At 39.0% G+C, this 19,232-nt stretch overlaps 1 protein-coding gene across 1 annotated transcript in view; it reads right to left on the reverse strand.

Annotated features, from left to right (window-relative positions):
• DCAF6 (DDB1 and CUL4 associated factor 6) overlaps positions 1-19,232 on the reverse strand; it is a 73,026-nt gene that overhangs the window by 27,889 nt on the left and 25,905 nt on the right. Inside the window, exons 12-13 of the mRNA XM_015564268.1 lie at positions 10,908-11,063; positions 3,688-3,747 (exon numbers count right to left, since the gene is read on the reverse strand). Coding sequence (XP_015419754.1) covers positions 3,688-3,747; positions 10,908-11,063 — 216 coding nt within the window. The remainder of the gene's footprint in view (positions 1-3,687; positions 3,748-10,907; positions 11,064-19,232) is intronic.

The raw sequence follows: 19,232 nt of genomic DNA on the forward strand, positions 1-19,232 counted from the left end.
TTCAAGATAAATAAGCAAAAACAGTAATTGCAAACGACCAGTTCAATAATGTTTTCATAATTAATGAAAGAAAAACATTTTTTTTCAATGAAGTAAGCCATTAAAATTTTAAAAATTTTCATTAGTAACATTTTTATCCTTGGAAATAACCTCAAATAAAGAAATATATTTATTACCATGGAAAATTAAATTAAAACATGTAAAAGCACCTGGGGTTAATTATCAATTAAAAATACATTAGTGTTTCTTTAAAAGTATGGCAGTCTAAAATATGCTTAAACAACCATTAGTTAGAGATATATTCGGAAAGAAAACTTATTAAATCTACAACTTGTTCCATTCTAGAGTTTTGAAACTCACCTCTCCCCCTACTACCCCCGAAAATATTACATTTCCTCTATCTTTTCATTCCTTATTGAGCTTACTGAGTCACCTACAGACCAATGGCTCTACTTAAAAAAAAAAATCTTTCTCCTCAAACCACTGCTCTTGGCTCCATGCCACCACCTCACTGGAACTGCAATGCCAAAGCAATCGATAACCAGCCAACTGCCAACACCAGTGCTTCCCATGGCACCACTGACCAGATGCCCTTGACTTTGGAAATGGCACCCTTTCTGCCCCTCCTGTCTCTCTGATCACTCCTGTCCGTCTCCGAGCTAGATTCTTTCTCTGCTTGCTCCTGCATAGACTCCTCTTTTCACTCACTGTCTTATCCCCAACAATCTCATCACTCCCACCGGGAAAGTGGCGATTCCTAGTTTTTATCTCCTCCTCAGACCTGTCTGGTGACGTCCAGAATCACATACCCTCCAACCGTCTATGAGACTGCTCCATGTGGAGATCCCAAGATACTTCAAACTCAACATATGGAGAAAATCGCGTGTCTCTTTTCCCTTATAGGGAGCTGCTCCCCTGAAATCTCTACCTTGGCTGATGGGATCACTATTTATCACCCTCTAAGACACCTGGATACTGTTCCTTTTTAAACTAAGCCGATCTCAAAGTCCTGTTAATTCTGTTTCTTAAATATTTAAGAAATCTGTCGATTCTCATTTCCCACTATCACTATCTCAGACCAGACGCCTCACCGCCTCTCACCTGGACTGATGCAACAGCCTCTTGGTCTTGCTGTTGCCAATTTTACTCCCTTATCAGTCATTCAGAATGCTGCCAAAATGATCTTTCTAGTACATAAATCTGGTCATGTTTCTCCCAAGCTGAAATAATTTCTATAACATTTCACTGCTTAAAAGAATTAATTCATGTATTCACTCATCTAATAAATAACTCATTGTGAATGTATAAGAGTTGTGGTGCTACACACTGAGTATATTATGAATAAAACAACATTTACAGAACATGCAGAAGCATGAAATAATCCCTAAAGTGTGTGATTACAAATGTTGACAAATGCAATGAAGAAAAATAGATCAAAGAGAAAGGGGAGAACTGAACGGTCCTGTCAGTTTTGAGAAAATGGTATCTAAGTGTGGTTTGCTAAGTGGCTGAAGGGAACGCATTTTTGGTAGAGGGGAAAAGAAGGAATCTGAGGGGGAAACAGCACTGAAAGCAGCTTATTTGGCAAGAGCTTTATAAGGGTGAGGAAGAGTAACCTAAGATAAGGCTGGGGAGACAAGGGCCAGGTCATGTAGGGGCTCTGTAAGGACTCAGGTTGCTTTGAAGGACATAGGAACCAATTACAAAGTGTGAGGCAGATGAATGACGTGATTAGATTTACCTTTTTAAAAGTCCATTCTGGCTGTTGGGAGAGAACACACTGTAGCCTGAGGGTCACCTGCATTAGTCCAGGTGAGAAAGACAGTGGGGGGAAGCTTAACTCTTACAGCAAAAGTTATCTGCAGGTATTATAAGCCTGGGATGTGGAAGTCCCAGTACTTTAAAGGATGTAAAAGGCATTTAAAGGCCCAAGATTTAATTACTTGGCTCAACTGTCCATCATTAGCACATTTCTGCTCAGAGGACTTACTACAAAGTTGCACTGATGATGGTCTATCATGGGCACAGCTTCTGGCAGACCTACTCAGCATCTGACATTTCATACAACACCTCTACTTGTTTGACCAAAAGACACACATTGTCAACAACCCTCGAAACATCTTGATTTCTGCCTCCAAAACAGTCTACCAAAGTAAATGGCATTGATGCAAAAATCTGAGCACTGTCCTTTGTCTCTTTCCATCATATCCCATATCATATGTAAATTAAGTACCAACGTAAATTGAATATGATATTTAATATAATTCCATGGAAATTATTCCATGTGATTTTATAGACTATGAAGCTGGCTACAAACTCTCTGGTAGTAACATACTCTTCACATTCAGATATACTTACCAAAAAAATTACTTGATTAGAGAGCAGTTTTAAACAGTAGTAAAATATAAAATGTAATGCCACTATAATTGTATTTAACCTCAAAGTAATTATTCTTCATTATTAATACCACTACAATAAATATATAAAGTTAAAGTATGCTTAATTTCTTAGTTTTTAAATTAATTTACCAATTCACTTATTCATTCTCAAGAACCGAAAAACTGCCCGGCCAGCATGGCTCAGTGTTTGAGAGTCGGTCTATGACCCAGGAGGTCAAGATTCGATTCCCGGTCAGGGAACATGCCCAGGTTTGGGCTTGATCCCCAGTGTGGGGTGTGCAGGAGGCAGCCAATTAATAATTCTCTCTCATCGATGTTTCTGTTTCTCTCTCTCTCTCTCTCTCCCCCACCCTTCCTCTCTGAAATCAATAAAAAGATATTTTTTTAAAAATAAAAATCAGAACAGAAAAAGCTGTAGCATAAAACCTACTTGTATAAACAATAATTTAAAATTAGAAGTATGGGAGTTTTCCAATTTGCTTTAAAATTAGTTTCTGAATATTTCTCCAAGGAGATAATTAAAATTAGATTTTCCACCAAATAGGTTCTTCAGCAATATTCCACTTTCCCAATACTGGTTGCAGTGAGTGAGGCATCCTGCGTGTGGAAACACTGGGCCAAGTAAGCTTACGGCTTTCGAGCTCAGTTTTATATGACTTTTTGAAAAATGTTTGTAATGACTATCTCATCAGGCTCTGCGCCAGGCTCTGAGGCTGACTCTGCACCTCTCCTGCTTCCAAAGTGCAGGCAGGAGGTGGAAGTCCTTTCCTTTCTGACTGTGGCTTTGGAGCCTCAGGACTGTAACTCATAACTGTATTCCTTACAGTTACAGCTATCCAGAGCTTACCCACCAGAAAAGTGAGACATAAAGCCAAGTATCATGACTATAGCAATCTAGTAATATAGAGTACTACCATGTTTAAATAACCTTTTCTAAATTACCCACTAGGTAATATGCTAACCTCACATCCACAGTTCTACACAATTTTACGATAGATACCTAGAATAAAAAATGGATATACTTTATATCCATTATAGTACTGGTATAGGAAGAGAATTCAATTTGGAATAAAGGGCCAAAGGTAGAAATTAACATAGTTTACATAGAACATAATTTGTATAGGTCAAGAAGGCCCCTTGCACAGTACCACCTAGGGCAATTTAGCCCACAAATACTGACTTTTAAACCGTAATGGAAATGGAACACTCTGGAAAAGGGGAGAGGTTGGCCTATGCACTGCAATAGAACTATGGATGGCAGGCATAGCACATCTCCTGTTGCACGCACCCTGTTGCTCGTCAAGTGACATGGATCCGAGCTGTTTGTTAACCACAGAAGAAGGAGAATCTGAAACAAAAATGAGATTTCCACTTAAAAGTAAGCAGCAGACAACTGCACAGCAAGGTCATGATCATATCTAAGCTTAAGAAACAAATGACCAGGGTGGGGACAGAAGTAAGACTGCGGTGTGTTCCCCAGGCAGTGAGTAAGCAGGGCATGTGCTTAGGATATGTTATTCCAGGCAAGCAGGTAGCAACTTTGAGAACGAGCTGAGAAAGTACCCTTCTACTTTCATGCATATACCTTTAATCAAATTCACTCAGCGCAGGCAGAAGGGGCAAGGGAGATAAAACAGAAATGGCTAACTCTTCCACTAAACAGTAGACTCCTTGTCCTTCTTAACCCCTTTGCCAGCTCCTTAAGGTGAATTTATTCTGGATTGGAGGATTCAAGCATGAAATGAGGTGCTCACTACACTTTGCTAGATGTTGCTTGTTATACCCTGAGCTGAAAAGGAAGCTCAAGTGAAGATGTTAGACAAGAAAATGTTTATGAAAGAAATATTCAGTGAGGGTATTACCAATACAGAAATAGGTAACTTTAAAACTCTGGGATGTATTGTGCATAGGACATCTGTACTCTGTAAAATCAGGCCTCTTTGGGTGCCTGGTGGGGAACGACAGACAGGCAAGAAGGTGGCTTAATGGTCTGGCTTCATGCTGCTGTTCACCTTGGCTCCAAAAAGAACATTTTATTTTTTTCTTTGATACATTGAGTTTCTATGGAAGAATTTACTTTATAAATGAGCTCTACTGTTTGAAAAACACTGGTACAGAGGGGAGGCAGCATGATAAAATGGGAAGAGCAGTCGTCTGGAGTTAGTCATTTTTTATTCTATTCTGATTCTGATAATGAGCTCTGTGATGTAGAACAAGTCACAACAATTTTAGGCCTAAGCTTCTCCTTTCCTCCTGGCCATCCTGGGGACCTGGTAACCTGAGCAAGGCACTGGGGAATAGTGGGAGGTGGCTACTACTCCTGGCTTGGGTTCCAGTGTTCCAGGGGAGCTACAGGAAAAGGAAAAATGTGGATAATAAGAACAGCTTTCCCTTAAATGTGAGAATGGTTCCCAGTTTCTAATCTCTTGAGCTCTAGTACTTAGCAAGTTCTGTTAAAAAAACAAAGATCTAGCATCGTGGCTGATCAGTCCCCGTTCATGCTGGCATCTGATGCCCCCTAAAGTAGATCTTCTGAGTAAGATGTCCTTAACATGATAGCAAAGAGTTTTCCAATATATCCTGGATTCTCAGCAACTTTATATCACTTGACTATCTGTACATTTAAAAGTCTGAATCCTGCTGCTAGGACCACTTGTATCAACTTTAAATTGTCCTTCTGACATAATCGGTTTGCTCATACGTTTTTGTATTGCTAGATTTTGACAGAGCATGGCCACCATTTGAATAACAGCTTTACTTATCCTTACTTATCACCTCTTCATCAGAACATTCTGTTCCAACAAATCTGTACCACACACACAAAAAAGGAAGTAGGAATGACAGAACTTCAAACGGTTCCCTAACTCTTCATGCTTTCCTCTCCTTTACAAGACTGCTTCTCATTTATCCATTGCAGAGTTGGATACAATCCTATGATGTTTTTGAAGAAGAGATAAGTTGATTTTTACAGAAAAACAAATTATATTCTTTGAAGAAAAGCATAATAAAGATGAGAGTCAGTGAAATAAATATTGGAAAATCCTCCTAGAATGTCTCCTATGAAATATTTTCCATCCCTTTGGATTCAGTATACATTTTATTGTGCTCTCATTTCATGATGAAGATCCTTATAAACTCTCCAAGCAATCTTTTTACAAATCTTTAATTTTTGTACTACAAAGCACAATATGGCCTGTCAGCTTATTGGAAGGGTCTAGACTAGAATGATATTATTATTTTTAAGGTCAAGATAAACTTTAAGCAAAAGCTCATTCTATAAACTTATAGAACGTACAAATGTTATGAAGTGTGTCTTACTTAATTATTAAAATAAAATTTAGGAAGGAATAAATTTCTAAAAAAAACCACCAACTTTGATAAAGGATCTAGAATGCTGTCATTTCCATAAAATTGTATATTTTTAAACTGTTAAAAGGATTTAGAATATGAACAAAGTTTATGTTAAGACAGATACCATTAAACTAACAGGATTTCCTTTTGGTCTCCCAGTCTGCCATGGATATTGCGTATATTCAGGGAGCTTTTGTTGTTCCTCCCATCTTGAAGACCAGCATTTAATAAGCAATCCTTCTTGTCCATTGCTTCCCTTCTATTTGTAATCCTAGTGCCCTGCAGCTATTTTTGGAAGGATCATTTGCATATCATGTAAACATTTGAAGTGATATCTTTTTATACCACTAGGTATTCATAAATACCATACTCATGACTTCTACTTAGAAATATTTCTAAAAAATAACTCAATAAACATCAGAATAGCTTATATTTCGAAAATCCACTTATTAGCTCAATGCTGCTTGCTTTAGTTTCTGTACTCTACTCCATCTCTCTGTGCGACACCTTCTGAAAGGCACCATCACAAAATAATTATCTAACCATATGGTGCAGCAGTAATTTACTACAAAGCACAATATGGCCTGTCAGATTATTGGAACAGGTAAATAATGGACTCTTCAGCCGGCCAGGCTCCCTGGGTTCAAATCTGGCTTTTCTCCTCAGCACTGTAAGGCTGGGCAAGTTATTTAACTCCTCTAAGTCTCAGTTTCCCCATCTGTAAAATGGATATGGTAGCTACCACACACTATTCTTAGAAGATTTAATGAGATAATCCACGTAAACTACTTAGGTAGCTCACAGAAAAGGGTTAATTCATGGTGTTATCACTTGCCTGTGTTTCAGAAACATAGTATTAAATGAAAACTGATGACAGGAAGCTGTTCTGAAAACTATGGAGCATAGCCTCATATGTAAAGTTCTAGGAGAATCATCACTGCTTTGCTTGGATTCTCATTCAAGGTCATTATGGAGTGCTTGCAGGGCTAGGTCAGTATTATACCAAATTTACTGTGGCCAATGCTATAAACACTAAAACGTGGATGGAGTGCATCCACCTGAGAAGCGCCACACGTGACTGTGATCACGGACACTGGGGATCTGGTGCTGGAAAGAGCCTGTTTGCCTGGGATCGGGTAAGTGCTGATTTTTTCCAATATGGCTCAGTTTTGAAAAGCTTTTTTTGAAAATAATCACCAATGTTCTATACCCTTTGGGGGGGTATAAAAATTACGTTTTTCCAGTCAGCAAAACCGTGCCATAAAGTGAAAAAACAGTTCCTACCTGACCCTCTCTAGGCTGGCTGCCTGCTCCAGTGGGGCTCTGTGGTGGTCGGGCCAGTACAGCAGACTCCACAGGGTGCTGTCACTCTGAGCAGGAGCCAGCAACCCATGACTTCAGGGGACCTGAAATGGAAAAAAAGAGCTGGGTTTAAGATCAGCCATAAGCTGAAGGCCTTTGCCATAGCTGTTTGCGGCATTCGTCTGAGAAATATACACACAGCTCAATCAAAGCCCCAGATGCTATCAGCCTTATGGGGCCCTGGTAAAAGCACGTTTGAGGTAGCAAGTGAAACATACTATGATTAGGATAGTACATTATTATGTATACTATTCTACTTAGGAGTATAAAAGCTTTTTTATACTATCTAACCCATCCTTATGCTATCTCTGTAAATTATGGCCAGTCACACTATCTAAATACAGTAATAATTGGGAAACTGCGGCATAAAGCAGCCAAATGACCTGCCCAAGGTCATCTAGTCATAGAGCCAGGGACAAGATCTCAGCCAAGTCTCAGGCGGTAATCTGATGAAGGAAAATTCATTTCTGTATGATTAAAAAAAATCATTGAAAGGCTAGAAATGAGTTATGGTGTATTTCCAAAAAGTGTAGGAAAGATGCTATTTTTTAAAACACTAAATAAAGTAAAAACATATCCTGACTGAAAAATAAAATGTTTGAAAATTAGCCATGTAGACTTGTCATTTATAGGTGTCAAAATTCTTTAAGAGTAGTGATTTCAAAATGCACTTCAGGGAGCAGCAGTGACTTGGGGGAGGCATGAGGGGCAAACAGGTGAGTAATCTTCCTTATCTTCCTTTATGCTGAAATCACAACGGGGTCACTTTTGTATATTTTGTCTTAGAACTTCTATATGAGACTGGTACAAGGGTTCACAGTTGAAAAGAAAAAAAAAGAGAGAGAGAAAAATCACTGTTTAAACATCTTTTAACATCTATCTTCCAGAGCTCATTTTAAACAGCAATTTTGAAACTGAAGGTGATACTATTTGGTGCCTTCGAATGATGTTTTAGTTTTTACTTGCCAAGAAATACTGCCAACTAAATAAATATATTCTATCTGGGATTATCATTAACTAGCGTGAGGCCCCATCCCATTAAAACGTAGATTATTTCTACCAAGTGATTTAATCCCATTCTCCTATAGAAATTAGGTACATTCATCTTACACTTAGCCCTTCACAAAAGACTCTCATCAGTCCTATATTTAAAAAGAGAATAAACTGTTTGCTAGACAATGTAATAATTCAGAAATTCTACAGTTGTGAAAATTGTTTGGTTTCCATATTATATTAATGTCTCCTTTGAGTATCTTATATCGGTAAGATTTAAATAGGTGAGAAGACAATAGAAATATCATTTACTGACAGTATTATCACTCACTGATACTCTAAATATATCAAGGTATAATGAGAAAATACAGATTTTATATATGAGAATTGCATATTGCTTATTGTTAATAAGTTAAAAATCTAGATACTTTCTCTACTGATAGAAGTATTTAGTAGTAACATCTAGCATGAAGGAATGGACTACTTAATGCCCATAATATACATACAAAAAATTGTATTTAATCACTAATTGTAACAAAATGTTTTAATAATAGTTTTTCAAATAAAAACTATCTCCCTGTTTAATTTCATAAACTTCATTCCTATTCTTTATTTCTGTAATTTGTTTTCTATAAAAAAGAATGTTATATTTCCCCCCTCATATCAGAATTTAATAACTGAATAAAATATATAGATTTTATTAGTTGTCCTGTGGAATAAATGACAACCCATAGTTTAATGGTTCTTGTAATTACCAAACAGTATTCCTGTGACATGTGGAAAGAGCACTGTTGAGGAGCCCAGGGCTTGTGCAGAGTAGACAAATGCTATGTCAAAAGCATTTGAAATAGATGAAGACCCCACCTGGAGTGGCAACACCAAGGGTCTCTGATACTGTACATGTGGTCAGCCTCGGAGCCCAAGTACTTTGTTTAATAACAAAGAAAAGATAACACGTTTTTGAACTTCATAACTGAAAAGGTGTCTACTCAGCTTCAGCTTCTTAAAATTCCCACAAATATACTGGTTACCAAACTAGATACAATTTACTAAAAATGATACTTAAGAGTTGGGAAAATAGCATCTAATTTCACAGAAACTATATAACCACCCTAAAGTTTTCTGATTTGAAAAAGAACCTTCTTCCATTCAAATTGCTTTCCTGCTGCCCTATCAGGTTTGGCTCAGTGTATAGAGTGCCAGCCTGCGGACTCAAGGGTCCCAGGTTCGATTCCAGTCAAGGGCATGTACCTTCGTTTTGGGCACATCCCCAATAGGGGGTATGCAGGAGGCACCTGATCGATGTTTCTCTCTCATTGATGTTTCTAGCTCTCTGTCCCTCACCCTTCCTCTCTGTAGAAAATCAATAAAATACATTAAAAAAAAAACAAAAAAACAACAAATTGCTTTCCTGCTAATGTAGACAGCTTTGTTTTATACTCCACTTAAGTTTCCGTATTTTTAAGACACACACACACACAGACATTTGTCTTATTGATTTCTATGTTGCCTATTTTTTACTTCTGAAATAATTTAGCTAAAGTCTTATACAAGCACAAAGTCATAGCAAATGTTTTATTGAATGCCATGATTGTAACCTAATCAAATTTTTTTGTTAGTTTCAAGTATAGGAAAAGATTCCTCTGTAATAAAAACAAAACAAATCAGAGACATCTTTGCCTGACTGCATTAAAAATCAGGTCCAGAATTTGTTCAAAACAGCACACCTATATTACAGTTATTTAAATCTGTTTTATTCAACCATGGCATTATATAATGGACTTCTGTTATCAGAGTGCTTACTGGAACAAATAAACAGAGTAAAAGTTGTCCAATTCTACCAATATGCAAATTAACTCCAAGTAATTAAATCAGAGCAATTAATGCCCAAACTCATCATCCCTTATGGTAGTAAACTAAAGTATAATAATCTCTTAGTATGAGAATGCAGACACACTTTAGTTCCTAAGCAGAGATTTATGGAACCTAAGATAATACCTAAGACAATATAGGATACGCAGTACCTGTGATCCATCTGGAAAGAGTTGACAAATTATTTTATGCTCTATCTTTCATCAATTCTCTCAACAAATGCTTATTGAGCACCAAAAGCTTTCTTGCCATAAAAGAACTGGGCCAGTAAAATACTCAAAGAAAAAGAGAGGTACAGATAATTACTATCTCAGAGTTTTAGAGCATCAGAGCAGGACCATAAAACTGTGGAGTACATCTGCTGTCCTACATATCAGAAAGCTGATTATGTGTAAAAGAGATAAGTCAGCAGGTATTGAAAATGTTCAAATAATTACAGAAGGGGATGACTGAGTCAGTATGCTAGTATGGCCAAAAATACTGTAATTCTAAAATCCAGCATAACTACATTTATATGGGAATAGGCATACTGGTTAACTTTTAATGCAAAAAAAAAAAAAAGGAGGAGCAGCTAGGAGTCATATACATAGATACCATTTAAAGGTATAGGAAATTTCAACAGAAATATCAATGGAGGCTCAAAATTCAATAAATAATTAGAAAGTAGTTCATTGACTATAAAAGCAAAAAACATAACCCCTCTCCAAATATAAATAAAACAATGCATTATTTTAAATTCCCTTCTGGCAAATACTGCTGTCAATGTGTCTCTCGAGCTATGGGATGACCACCACCACCCTAGGCAAGAAAGAGGAGAAGCTGCAAGCGCATCAGCTTTTGTTTCCAAGGGGAAGGGAAGCGTCTTACTACACAGTAGCAGCGTTAAACACCAACTCCACCAGCTAAGTAAGGACACTGTATGCTAATAACCTGCAGCATGAGGGTCTTGGGCGGGGCCCTCATGGGAAGCCTGACCGGAAGTGGAAGGCGCAGCCAGCTCCTGCTGCCTCTGCTGCTCAGCCTTCTTAAGCCTCAGTTGGTACAGCCGCTTACGGAGCAAAGCTATCTCAGGCCCCCTTAAAAATTCTGACACAGATAGGAAAAGAAAGGTGAAAAGATAGTAATAAAATAGAAAATAGCAAGGATCTGATTATACATTAGATTATACAAGAAAATAGTAATCTGATTATACAAGAGAGAAGGATATAAATTAAACACATGTATCATGGAGGAATACTAAAAACAAATTACTCATATAAAAAGAAATTACCAGTCATTAAGAGATAAAGTATACACTCTTATAAACCCTAATGCTTCTGTTTAACTTGATGATTTAGATACATATAGTTCTCTAAGAATATTTAATTAAACAGAATGAAAATAAAGTCCTCCAGGTTAAAACATTTTAAAACAAACATTCCTTTCCTCACTCCTCACTCATTTCATTTCTTTTTACAACAAAATGATATTAAGAAATGAAAAACTAAAAAGTATCAGTTATCTCATCTAATCTATATACAAATGCTACTAATTTTATTCAAATAGTAATTAAAATCCAATTAAAATGATGAAAAAGTTAGACATTTGGAAACAATTCTTGGAATGTATTAGTGGAGAGCTCTTTAAAAAGTGAAAATTCCAAATTTTTTCAGCTAAAATATTTCTTTTTATGTTAGAATTTTCACTTGCTTTTTCTTTTTTAATGCTCAAATATATGTACATAATCTTTAATATTTTCTTAAACTTTCTCTGAAGCCTTGGTCATAGATTTAAAAAAAATGGTACACAAAATTCTGCAGATACTGAGTGCCTACTATGTGTGAAGCACTGCTTTAGGCTCTGGAATTAAATGAAATGGTAAACAAAATAGTCTCTATGCATGTGGAGTTTATGTTCTGAGAAGAAAACAGACATCATTGAACACACACATATATAGCACACATGTATGTGTCTGTGGGATAATGCAATGATTGAGCAGGACGAGGAATGGGGGACAGAGTGTGGCAGGGTTGTTTTGTGTCTGGTCATGAGGAAGGGCTTCTCTCACAAGGTGGTTTTTGAACAAAGACCTCAAGGATGCACTGTGTGGAGGAAGGGCACTCCCAGTGGAGGGAACAGCAAGGGTAAATGCTTGCAGGAGAGTGCACTGGGATGTGGGATTACCTTACAGGCAATGGAAGCACAGTTTTGCTGATGGCCTAGGTAACAGGAAAAAGAGAATGCCATTTATTGCAACACTGAAGAACAGAGAAGGAGCAAGCGGTATTAGAAGAAAGAAAAGAAATGACATATCCAAGTGGAGAAGCTGAGTAGGGACTGAATATGGCAGTCTAGAATTCCCCAAGTTATCTGGATGTCACTGGTGATGTGACTAGAGAGTAAGTGATGATAGAGAAGTCTACGAAATGAACTCTGGGACACTCCAGTGTTTAAGAGGAGGAGTGAGAAGAGAAGCCCGCAAGGAACACAGGGAACTGAGTGAGGGGCTTCTGTAGGCTGAGTGATGGGATGTGTTAAGAGTTTGGAGTAAGCAGTTGTGTCAAAGCTGCTGATACAATAAAAAAGATACTGGGAACTTCCCATTGGATTTTGTACTTTGGAATCACTGCCGACCTTGACTAGAGGTGTTTCAGTGAAATCACACGGACCAAACTACTGGAACAGCTTCAAGACAAAGGGAAGGTAATGATGTAGAATCAAGGCACATATGCCTGGCAAGTGTAGCTCAGTGGTTGACCTGAGCCAGGAGCTCATGGTTCAATTCCCAGTCAGGGTACATGCCCGGATTACAGGCTTGGTCTCCAGTGGGGGGTATGCAGGAGGAAGCAGCTGATCAATGATTCTCTCTCATCACTGATGTTTCTATCTCTCCCTCACTCTCCCTTCCTTTCTGAAATCAATAAAAATACATTTTTTTTTAAAAAGGCACATATACTCCAAGTCTTGCTAATGGGGAACAAAGCGGGTGAATGGTTTGTGTTAGTTTGGTAGATAATCCCTATGTTTGTATGCTAACGGACAATGCTGAATTAGGAGCAGAAAGAAAGATGATGCATGGAAAGAAGTGGCAAACACAGGAAGGATATCCTTGAGTCCACCAAAGGGGACGGACTGCCCTGAGAGGAGGAACTGGTATTAGACAGATGCAGAAAACTTCACCCACCAGAACCAAAGGGCCGGCGGGGCACACGGGTAAGAGTCAATAGTTGAAGATTTGATGGTGGGAGCACACACAATTTCTTGTGACACTGGCTGCAAATTATATAAACTGCCAAACAGCTTTCAGCCTCTTGTACATACATTATGAGGCTGCAAACACTGGTGTATTACTTTGGGAATTCATTATGCCAGAGATACTAACCTCTCATTACTATGTCATCTATGTATAGAGAGTTTTATTCAATTAGCCAATTGGCAGCTATTTCACAAGCCATTCAAGTACCATCATAGTCTCTCACTGCTAGTTCTTCCTAGAGAATTCTGCAGTACAGAAGAAGATAGTATGCATTGAGAAATGAACTGTATGCTCAATAGATAGTGCTTTCCTTTTAGGTAGGCACATATACCTTACTAGATAGAGGCCAGTGCCTGAAATTTGTGCACTAGAGGTAGAGGGTAGGGGTCCCTCAGCCCGGCCTGTGCCCTCTCACAGTCCGGGACCCCTCGGGTAATGTCTGGCTGCTGGCTTAGGCCTGCTCACACTGGGCCTAAGATGGCAGTCAGACATCCCTCTCACAGTCCAGGACTCCTTGGTCCTTACTACCTGCCTGCTCGCTGTTCCTTAGCACTGCCATGGAGGCAGGAAAGGATCCCACCACCACCACTGCGCTTGCCAGAAGTGAGTCCAGCTTCTGGCTGAGCGGCGCTCTCCCTGTGGGAGTGCACTGACCACCAGGGGGCAGCTCCTGAGCGTCTGCCCCCTAGTGGTCAGTGTGCATCATAGCAACCAGTTGTTCCACTGGTCATTCTGCTGTTCTGTCAATTTGCATATTAGGGTTTTATTATATAGGATTGACTGTCAGCATAATAACAATGCTTTTTACAATATAAAATAGAGCATCATTATAAAGCCATAAAGTCTATCTTTTATACTTCAAAAGACATTGCCATAAGAAGTGAGATTATATCTGTCAAATTTTGCTATGAAAACAGAAAAAAATCACCAAAAAATTCACCCAATTTCATGGTTGTTTCCAACCCTCTCTTTTGTACTGCCAAATGTTTTGTGGGAATATAAGAGTCTCCATCCTAGAACACGGGTGATACAGCAAAGAAACAGCAGCCCTAGGAGCAAGCAGTGATGCTTTCTAACCTGGAAAATCAAGATTTAGCCAATGCTTCCAGTGCTCTAGAAAGAAGAATTTGTTTGCCTGCTTTTAAGGCTGGCTGTATGGTGGCTCTTTGCCCCCTTGGGTTAAAAAAAATTAGCCTAGAAAAAGAAGTCAACACATAGCTAACTAGGAAAAGCAAATAATAAATTAAAAATTTCAACCACACATACAAATAGTTCTGCTAGTGGGTTTGACATATTAAAGGCAGGTAAAATACATACATATTACACCCCTGTAAAAATGCACACACAAACATATAATTTATAATGCAAATAAATGCTTAGAATTAGTTTTGCTAAGATAAGCCAAAATAGAAAGTGATTATAATGAATACCTTTGGGTTGAATTAAAAAATAATAAGAAACAAAAAAACCCTCAACAATGTGTCAGGAAATGCTAAAGGAAAATTTGTACTTCCATCTCTAAAACTACTAACTCTCTATTTTTGTGTTCTTCTCAAAGACTCCAAGCTAGTCTCCTTAATGCCTTAATTCCCACTGAGACAGGAGAACAAAGGCCGGCTTGGTTCTAACATGTCCTGCTTCTCCAATACAGAGGGTGGTCTTTGGTCGTGGACACTGGGCTATGTTTATATCTGACTCCATGGTGCTTTCTCTGCCTGCTCTCAATGTGTGTCTTGTCCAGGTGGTCCTTGTGCATTCTTTCTCCTAGAACTGGTCACTCCTTTACTTATGGCTTCCAAGTAGCCTCTTCTTTAGTTTCCCCAAAGTGGCTGTTAACCTAACATTTCCACTTGTTTATAATCTATAACTGGCCTTACCTAGTCTGAGTAGACCCCGATCCCCTTTAAGTAAACTGAAATCTGGATGTTTGGGCTTTAAAATGTTTGCTCTGATAATAGAGTTCTTATCTCCCCAGACATTTTTTCTACAGAGCTCAATTCAGCTATAATGATTCTGCATAGACCTAAATAGATTTGTAAATCTGAGTAGACACAGTTGTTTGTAAACAAGCAGGAATCCACACATAGTCCATATCATATACTATCTTAACAAAATGAAATCCTCCTGGTCTAAGTGATCCATTTAATTCAAAACAGGGGTCCTTGCTGTGACTCCTTTCCCAAAGGGAGCCTCCCAAACTGAATTTTGTATGTACTGAGATACCCATCCAATCCAAAACCACCTTTTCTAATCATATTCTGTGATTTAGATTAAAATAAAACAAAAGGAACAAAGCTGTACTATGCTGGAATGATGGCCTCATGTACCACTCCCTCATTACCATGGGAAAAATTGCAAATAATACACAAAATGAAGACATTTTCAGGCTTAGTTTAGAAATGACTAAAAGTGATGTCTGATTGGCATTACCAAGAAAAGAAGAAAAACCTTATAATTACCTTGAAATACATAAAACTGTGGAGATTTCATTTTAACTACCTTCAACTCATATTCAGACCTTTCTGGTTTTTAACTAATCATATAACCAGTCTTCTGTTAAATAGTCAAGAAAAGACCACATGTAATATAAGAATCAAAATGTCTGATTAAATTCTGGGTTATGTATATAGAATATGGTTTCAAATGGCATGACTACTTGAAATAAAATTCAAGTACACAAAGAGTAAAGAAGTCAAACAAAAAGTACTACCAGCTGATTTCAAATTACACTTGAGTATATTTATTTTCCTAATTAACCACGGTCTACTCAGGTCCCCTAGATCAGTGGTTCTCAACCTTCCTAATACCACATCCCTTTAATACAGTTCCTCATGTTGTAGTGACCCCCAACCATAAAATTATTTTCGTTGCTACTTCATAACTGTAATTTTGCTAGTGTTATCAATTGTAATGTAAATATCTGATATTCAGGATGTATTTTCATTGTTACAAATTGAACATAATTAAAGCATAGTGACTAATCACAAAAACAGTATGTAATTATATGTGTTTTCCGATGGTCTTAGGCGACCCCTGTGAAAGGGTCGTTCGACCCTCAAAGGTGTCACAACCCACAGGTTGAGAACCACTGCCCTAGATACACTCTTCCTTGGTAATGCATTTGGTATGTTCACCTCACTCATGGCTTCATTTTGTTTTTTCCTACTTATATTTCTGTTTGTCCTAATTCTATCATTTATAAAAATGATTTTTAAAAGTATTTCTGTAAATTACCTTAAAATATTTTTGAACAAAGTAGGAAAGAATGTAGTCTTATATGTTCTGAATAGTTGAGGGCAAACAGTGGATCCAAAAATGATGAATGACTGGATACCCATTCACAGCATCTCCCCTAGATGACATCACACTGGGGAGCCTATGGGAAACATCCAGAATGAATGGAGTGGGCTGAAACTATACAGACTAAAATAGAGCTAAGTATACCCTATTCTATAAATATATAAAAGGCTAATATGCTAAGTGTCCGACCATCCAACTGGTCGCTATGATATGCACTGACCACCAGGAAGGCAGACGCTCAACGCAGGAGCTGCCGAGCTGCAGTGACTTGGCAGCAGTGGTTCTCAGGTGACGCACGCTGAAACCAGAGAGGAGGGAGCCCGGTTCCTCATGGGGCTGCATGATTCCACCTTTGGCCGTGGGCTATGTTGTTGCTGGGGCGCTGTCAGCCCTGAACCTGGTTACTGCACACTCACGTTTGCGTTCCACACCCTGTACGACAGCAACTTTGCAGAGTGCCCTCTCGCACTCCGGGACCCCTCGGGGGATGTTGGAGAGCCTGTTTCGGCCGGATCCCCACAGGCCAGGCCAAGGGACCCCACCTGCTGGAGGGACCCCTGCTCACTCTGCAGATGCCTGGGAGGGACCGTGGGAGGTTGGCTCCTGGGCATGTCCAGCCCGTCTCACCCAGTCCCGCCCCACGGGCCACCTTCTAATTAATTTCCTTTCAATGTGCACGAATCTGTGCACCGGGTCACTAGTATAGCTATTCTAGCTTAAAGATAACAATCTTAACAGTACCTTTAGAGAATGACTATTTTTTGAGGGGGAGGCTTACAAAGAACAAGATAGATAATGTCTCTCTGTATTTATGAGAATATATTCTAGTAAGAGACAAAAAGTCATATCAATCAAAAATGAGCAAGAAAATTACAAAATTTTGTAAGAACTTTTCAGGAAATAAGCAGAGCTATTTGTAAGGGAGAATAAACTTTTAGGGAGGTAGGAAAAAAGGATAAATCTAGGTAGGGGAGTTATGAAAGACCTCCCTTGGGAGACATTTGAGCTGAGACCCAAGAAACAAGGGGTTGACTCTATGATTAAGTCAGGGGAAGAGCTTCTCAGCTTGGGTACTTACTGTTCTCCAACTCTAAGTGCAGAGGCTCAATCAGAAAGAAAGTGGCACATTTGGGAAACTGAAAGGAAACCAGGGCAGCCAGAGCGCAGTGATCATCAGGGACAGAGAAAGTGGTGTGGGATAAAGCTGGAGCGGGAGGCAAGGGCCAGGCCAAGTCAGTGCCTACACGTCCACAGTGGGAGTTTGATTTCCTTCTTTTGTAGTTATATTTGCAATTGCAATTAGAAATCTTTGAGGGTTATTTTTTTGTGTGTTTTTTTGTTTGCTTTTCGTTAATTCTCACCTGAGGGTATTTTTTCCATTGCTTTTTAGAGAGAATGGAAGGGAGGGAGGGAAAGGGAGAGAAAGAGAAATATCAGTGTGAGAGGGACACGTCGATTGGTTGCCTCCTCACACACCCTAACCGGGGGCAGGAGCAAACCTGCAACCCAGGAACCTGCCCTTGACCAGTAATCAAACCTGTGACCCTTCGGTGTGCAGGCTGATTCTCTAACAACTGAACCACACAGGCCAGGTCTCTTTGAGGGATTTTAAACAGCTAAATTATATAATCTGAGTTTACATTTTAAAAACCTTTAAAAATACAAAGCTGCTGCCCGGAGAATAAATGATAAGGGAGCATGAACAGCCGCAGGGAGAGCAATCAGCAGACAAGAAAGGTGGTGAGAGGGAAAGAAGTAGAACCAACGGACTTGATAGTGGACTGGGCCTGGGTCACGAGGGAAAGTGAACAATCAGGAACAAGTCATAGGCTGTTAAAACAAGCAAATGGGCAGTGGTATTATAATTTACTAAGATATAAAACAACTAAGATGGAATTGATTAGGGGACTGGAAAGGTGGGAGGCTAAATTAAGTTTTAGTCTGGACACATTAAACTAAAGATGTCCAAAGACAGTCAGAAAGCAGTGTCCCATAAGCCACTGCACGTAAGAGTCTAGGGCTCATCAACTTGGAAGAAATATTAAAAGCTATGGAAACTGACATAGTCACCCAGGGATAGATCACCGATAGCGAAAAGGAGCTGGACTATGGGGTTCTACAGAAGAAGAAACATCAGCAGTGATCACTGAAAACCACCGAGAGCTGGTAGTCTGGGTACAGAGGCAAAAGTGGTGTCCAAAGGCCAAGAAAGGAAAGTTTCAAGAAAGAAAGGAGCAGCAGATTTAAATGCAACTGGGTCAAAAGTTTGAGTAAGGTACTAACAGAGAAGTAGACTTTAAATTTGTCAAAATGGAAGTCACTGGTGACTCCGACAAAGGTTTCTGTGGAAAAGGGGGCTGAAAGGCAGATTGGAATTAGTGGATAAATAAATGGAAGATGGTAAGAAAGTAGAAATAATATGTGTGAGTGACTCTTTTGAAGACTCTGATTTAAAAGAAGCAAAGTTCTAAGGCTGGAGGGGAATCGGGATAATTAAGAGAATTTTAAAGACAGTGGATAATAAGAGAGCATGCTTGAGGCCAAAAGGAACAATTCAAGAGAAAACGCAATAATGATGCAGGAGAGGGAGCAAAGTCCTGGAGGTGCTGGGAAGGAACGGGAGTGCCCTTTCATAGGAGCAGACACACTTCTCCCATCACATCAATGGTTGTGCCGATGCAGGAAGGTGGTCAGCTGGGGGTGGGATGAGGGCAAAGGGG

Source organism: Myotis davidii, unplaced genomic scaffold, assembly GCF_000327345.1.
Source record: "Myotis davidii unplaced genomic scaffold, ASM32734v1 scaffold401, whole genome shotgun sequence".
Taxonomy (NCBI): Eukaryota; Metazoa; Chordata; class Mammalia; order Chiroptera; family Vespertilionidae; genus Myotis; species Myotis davidii.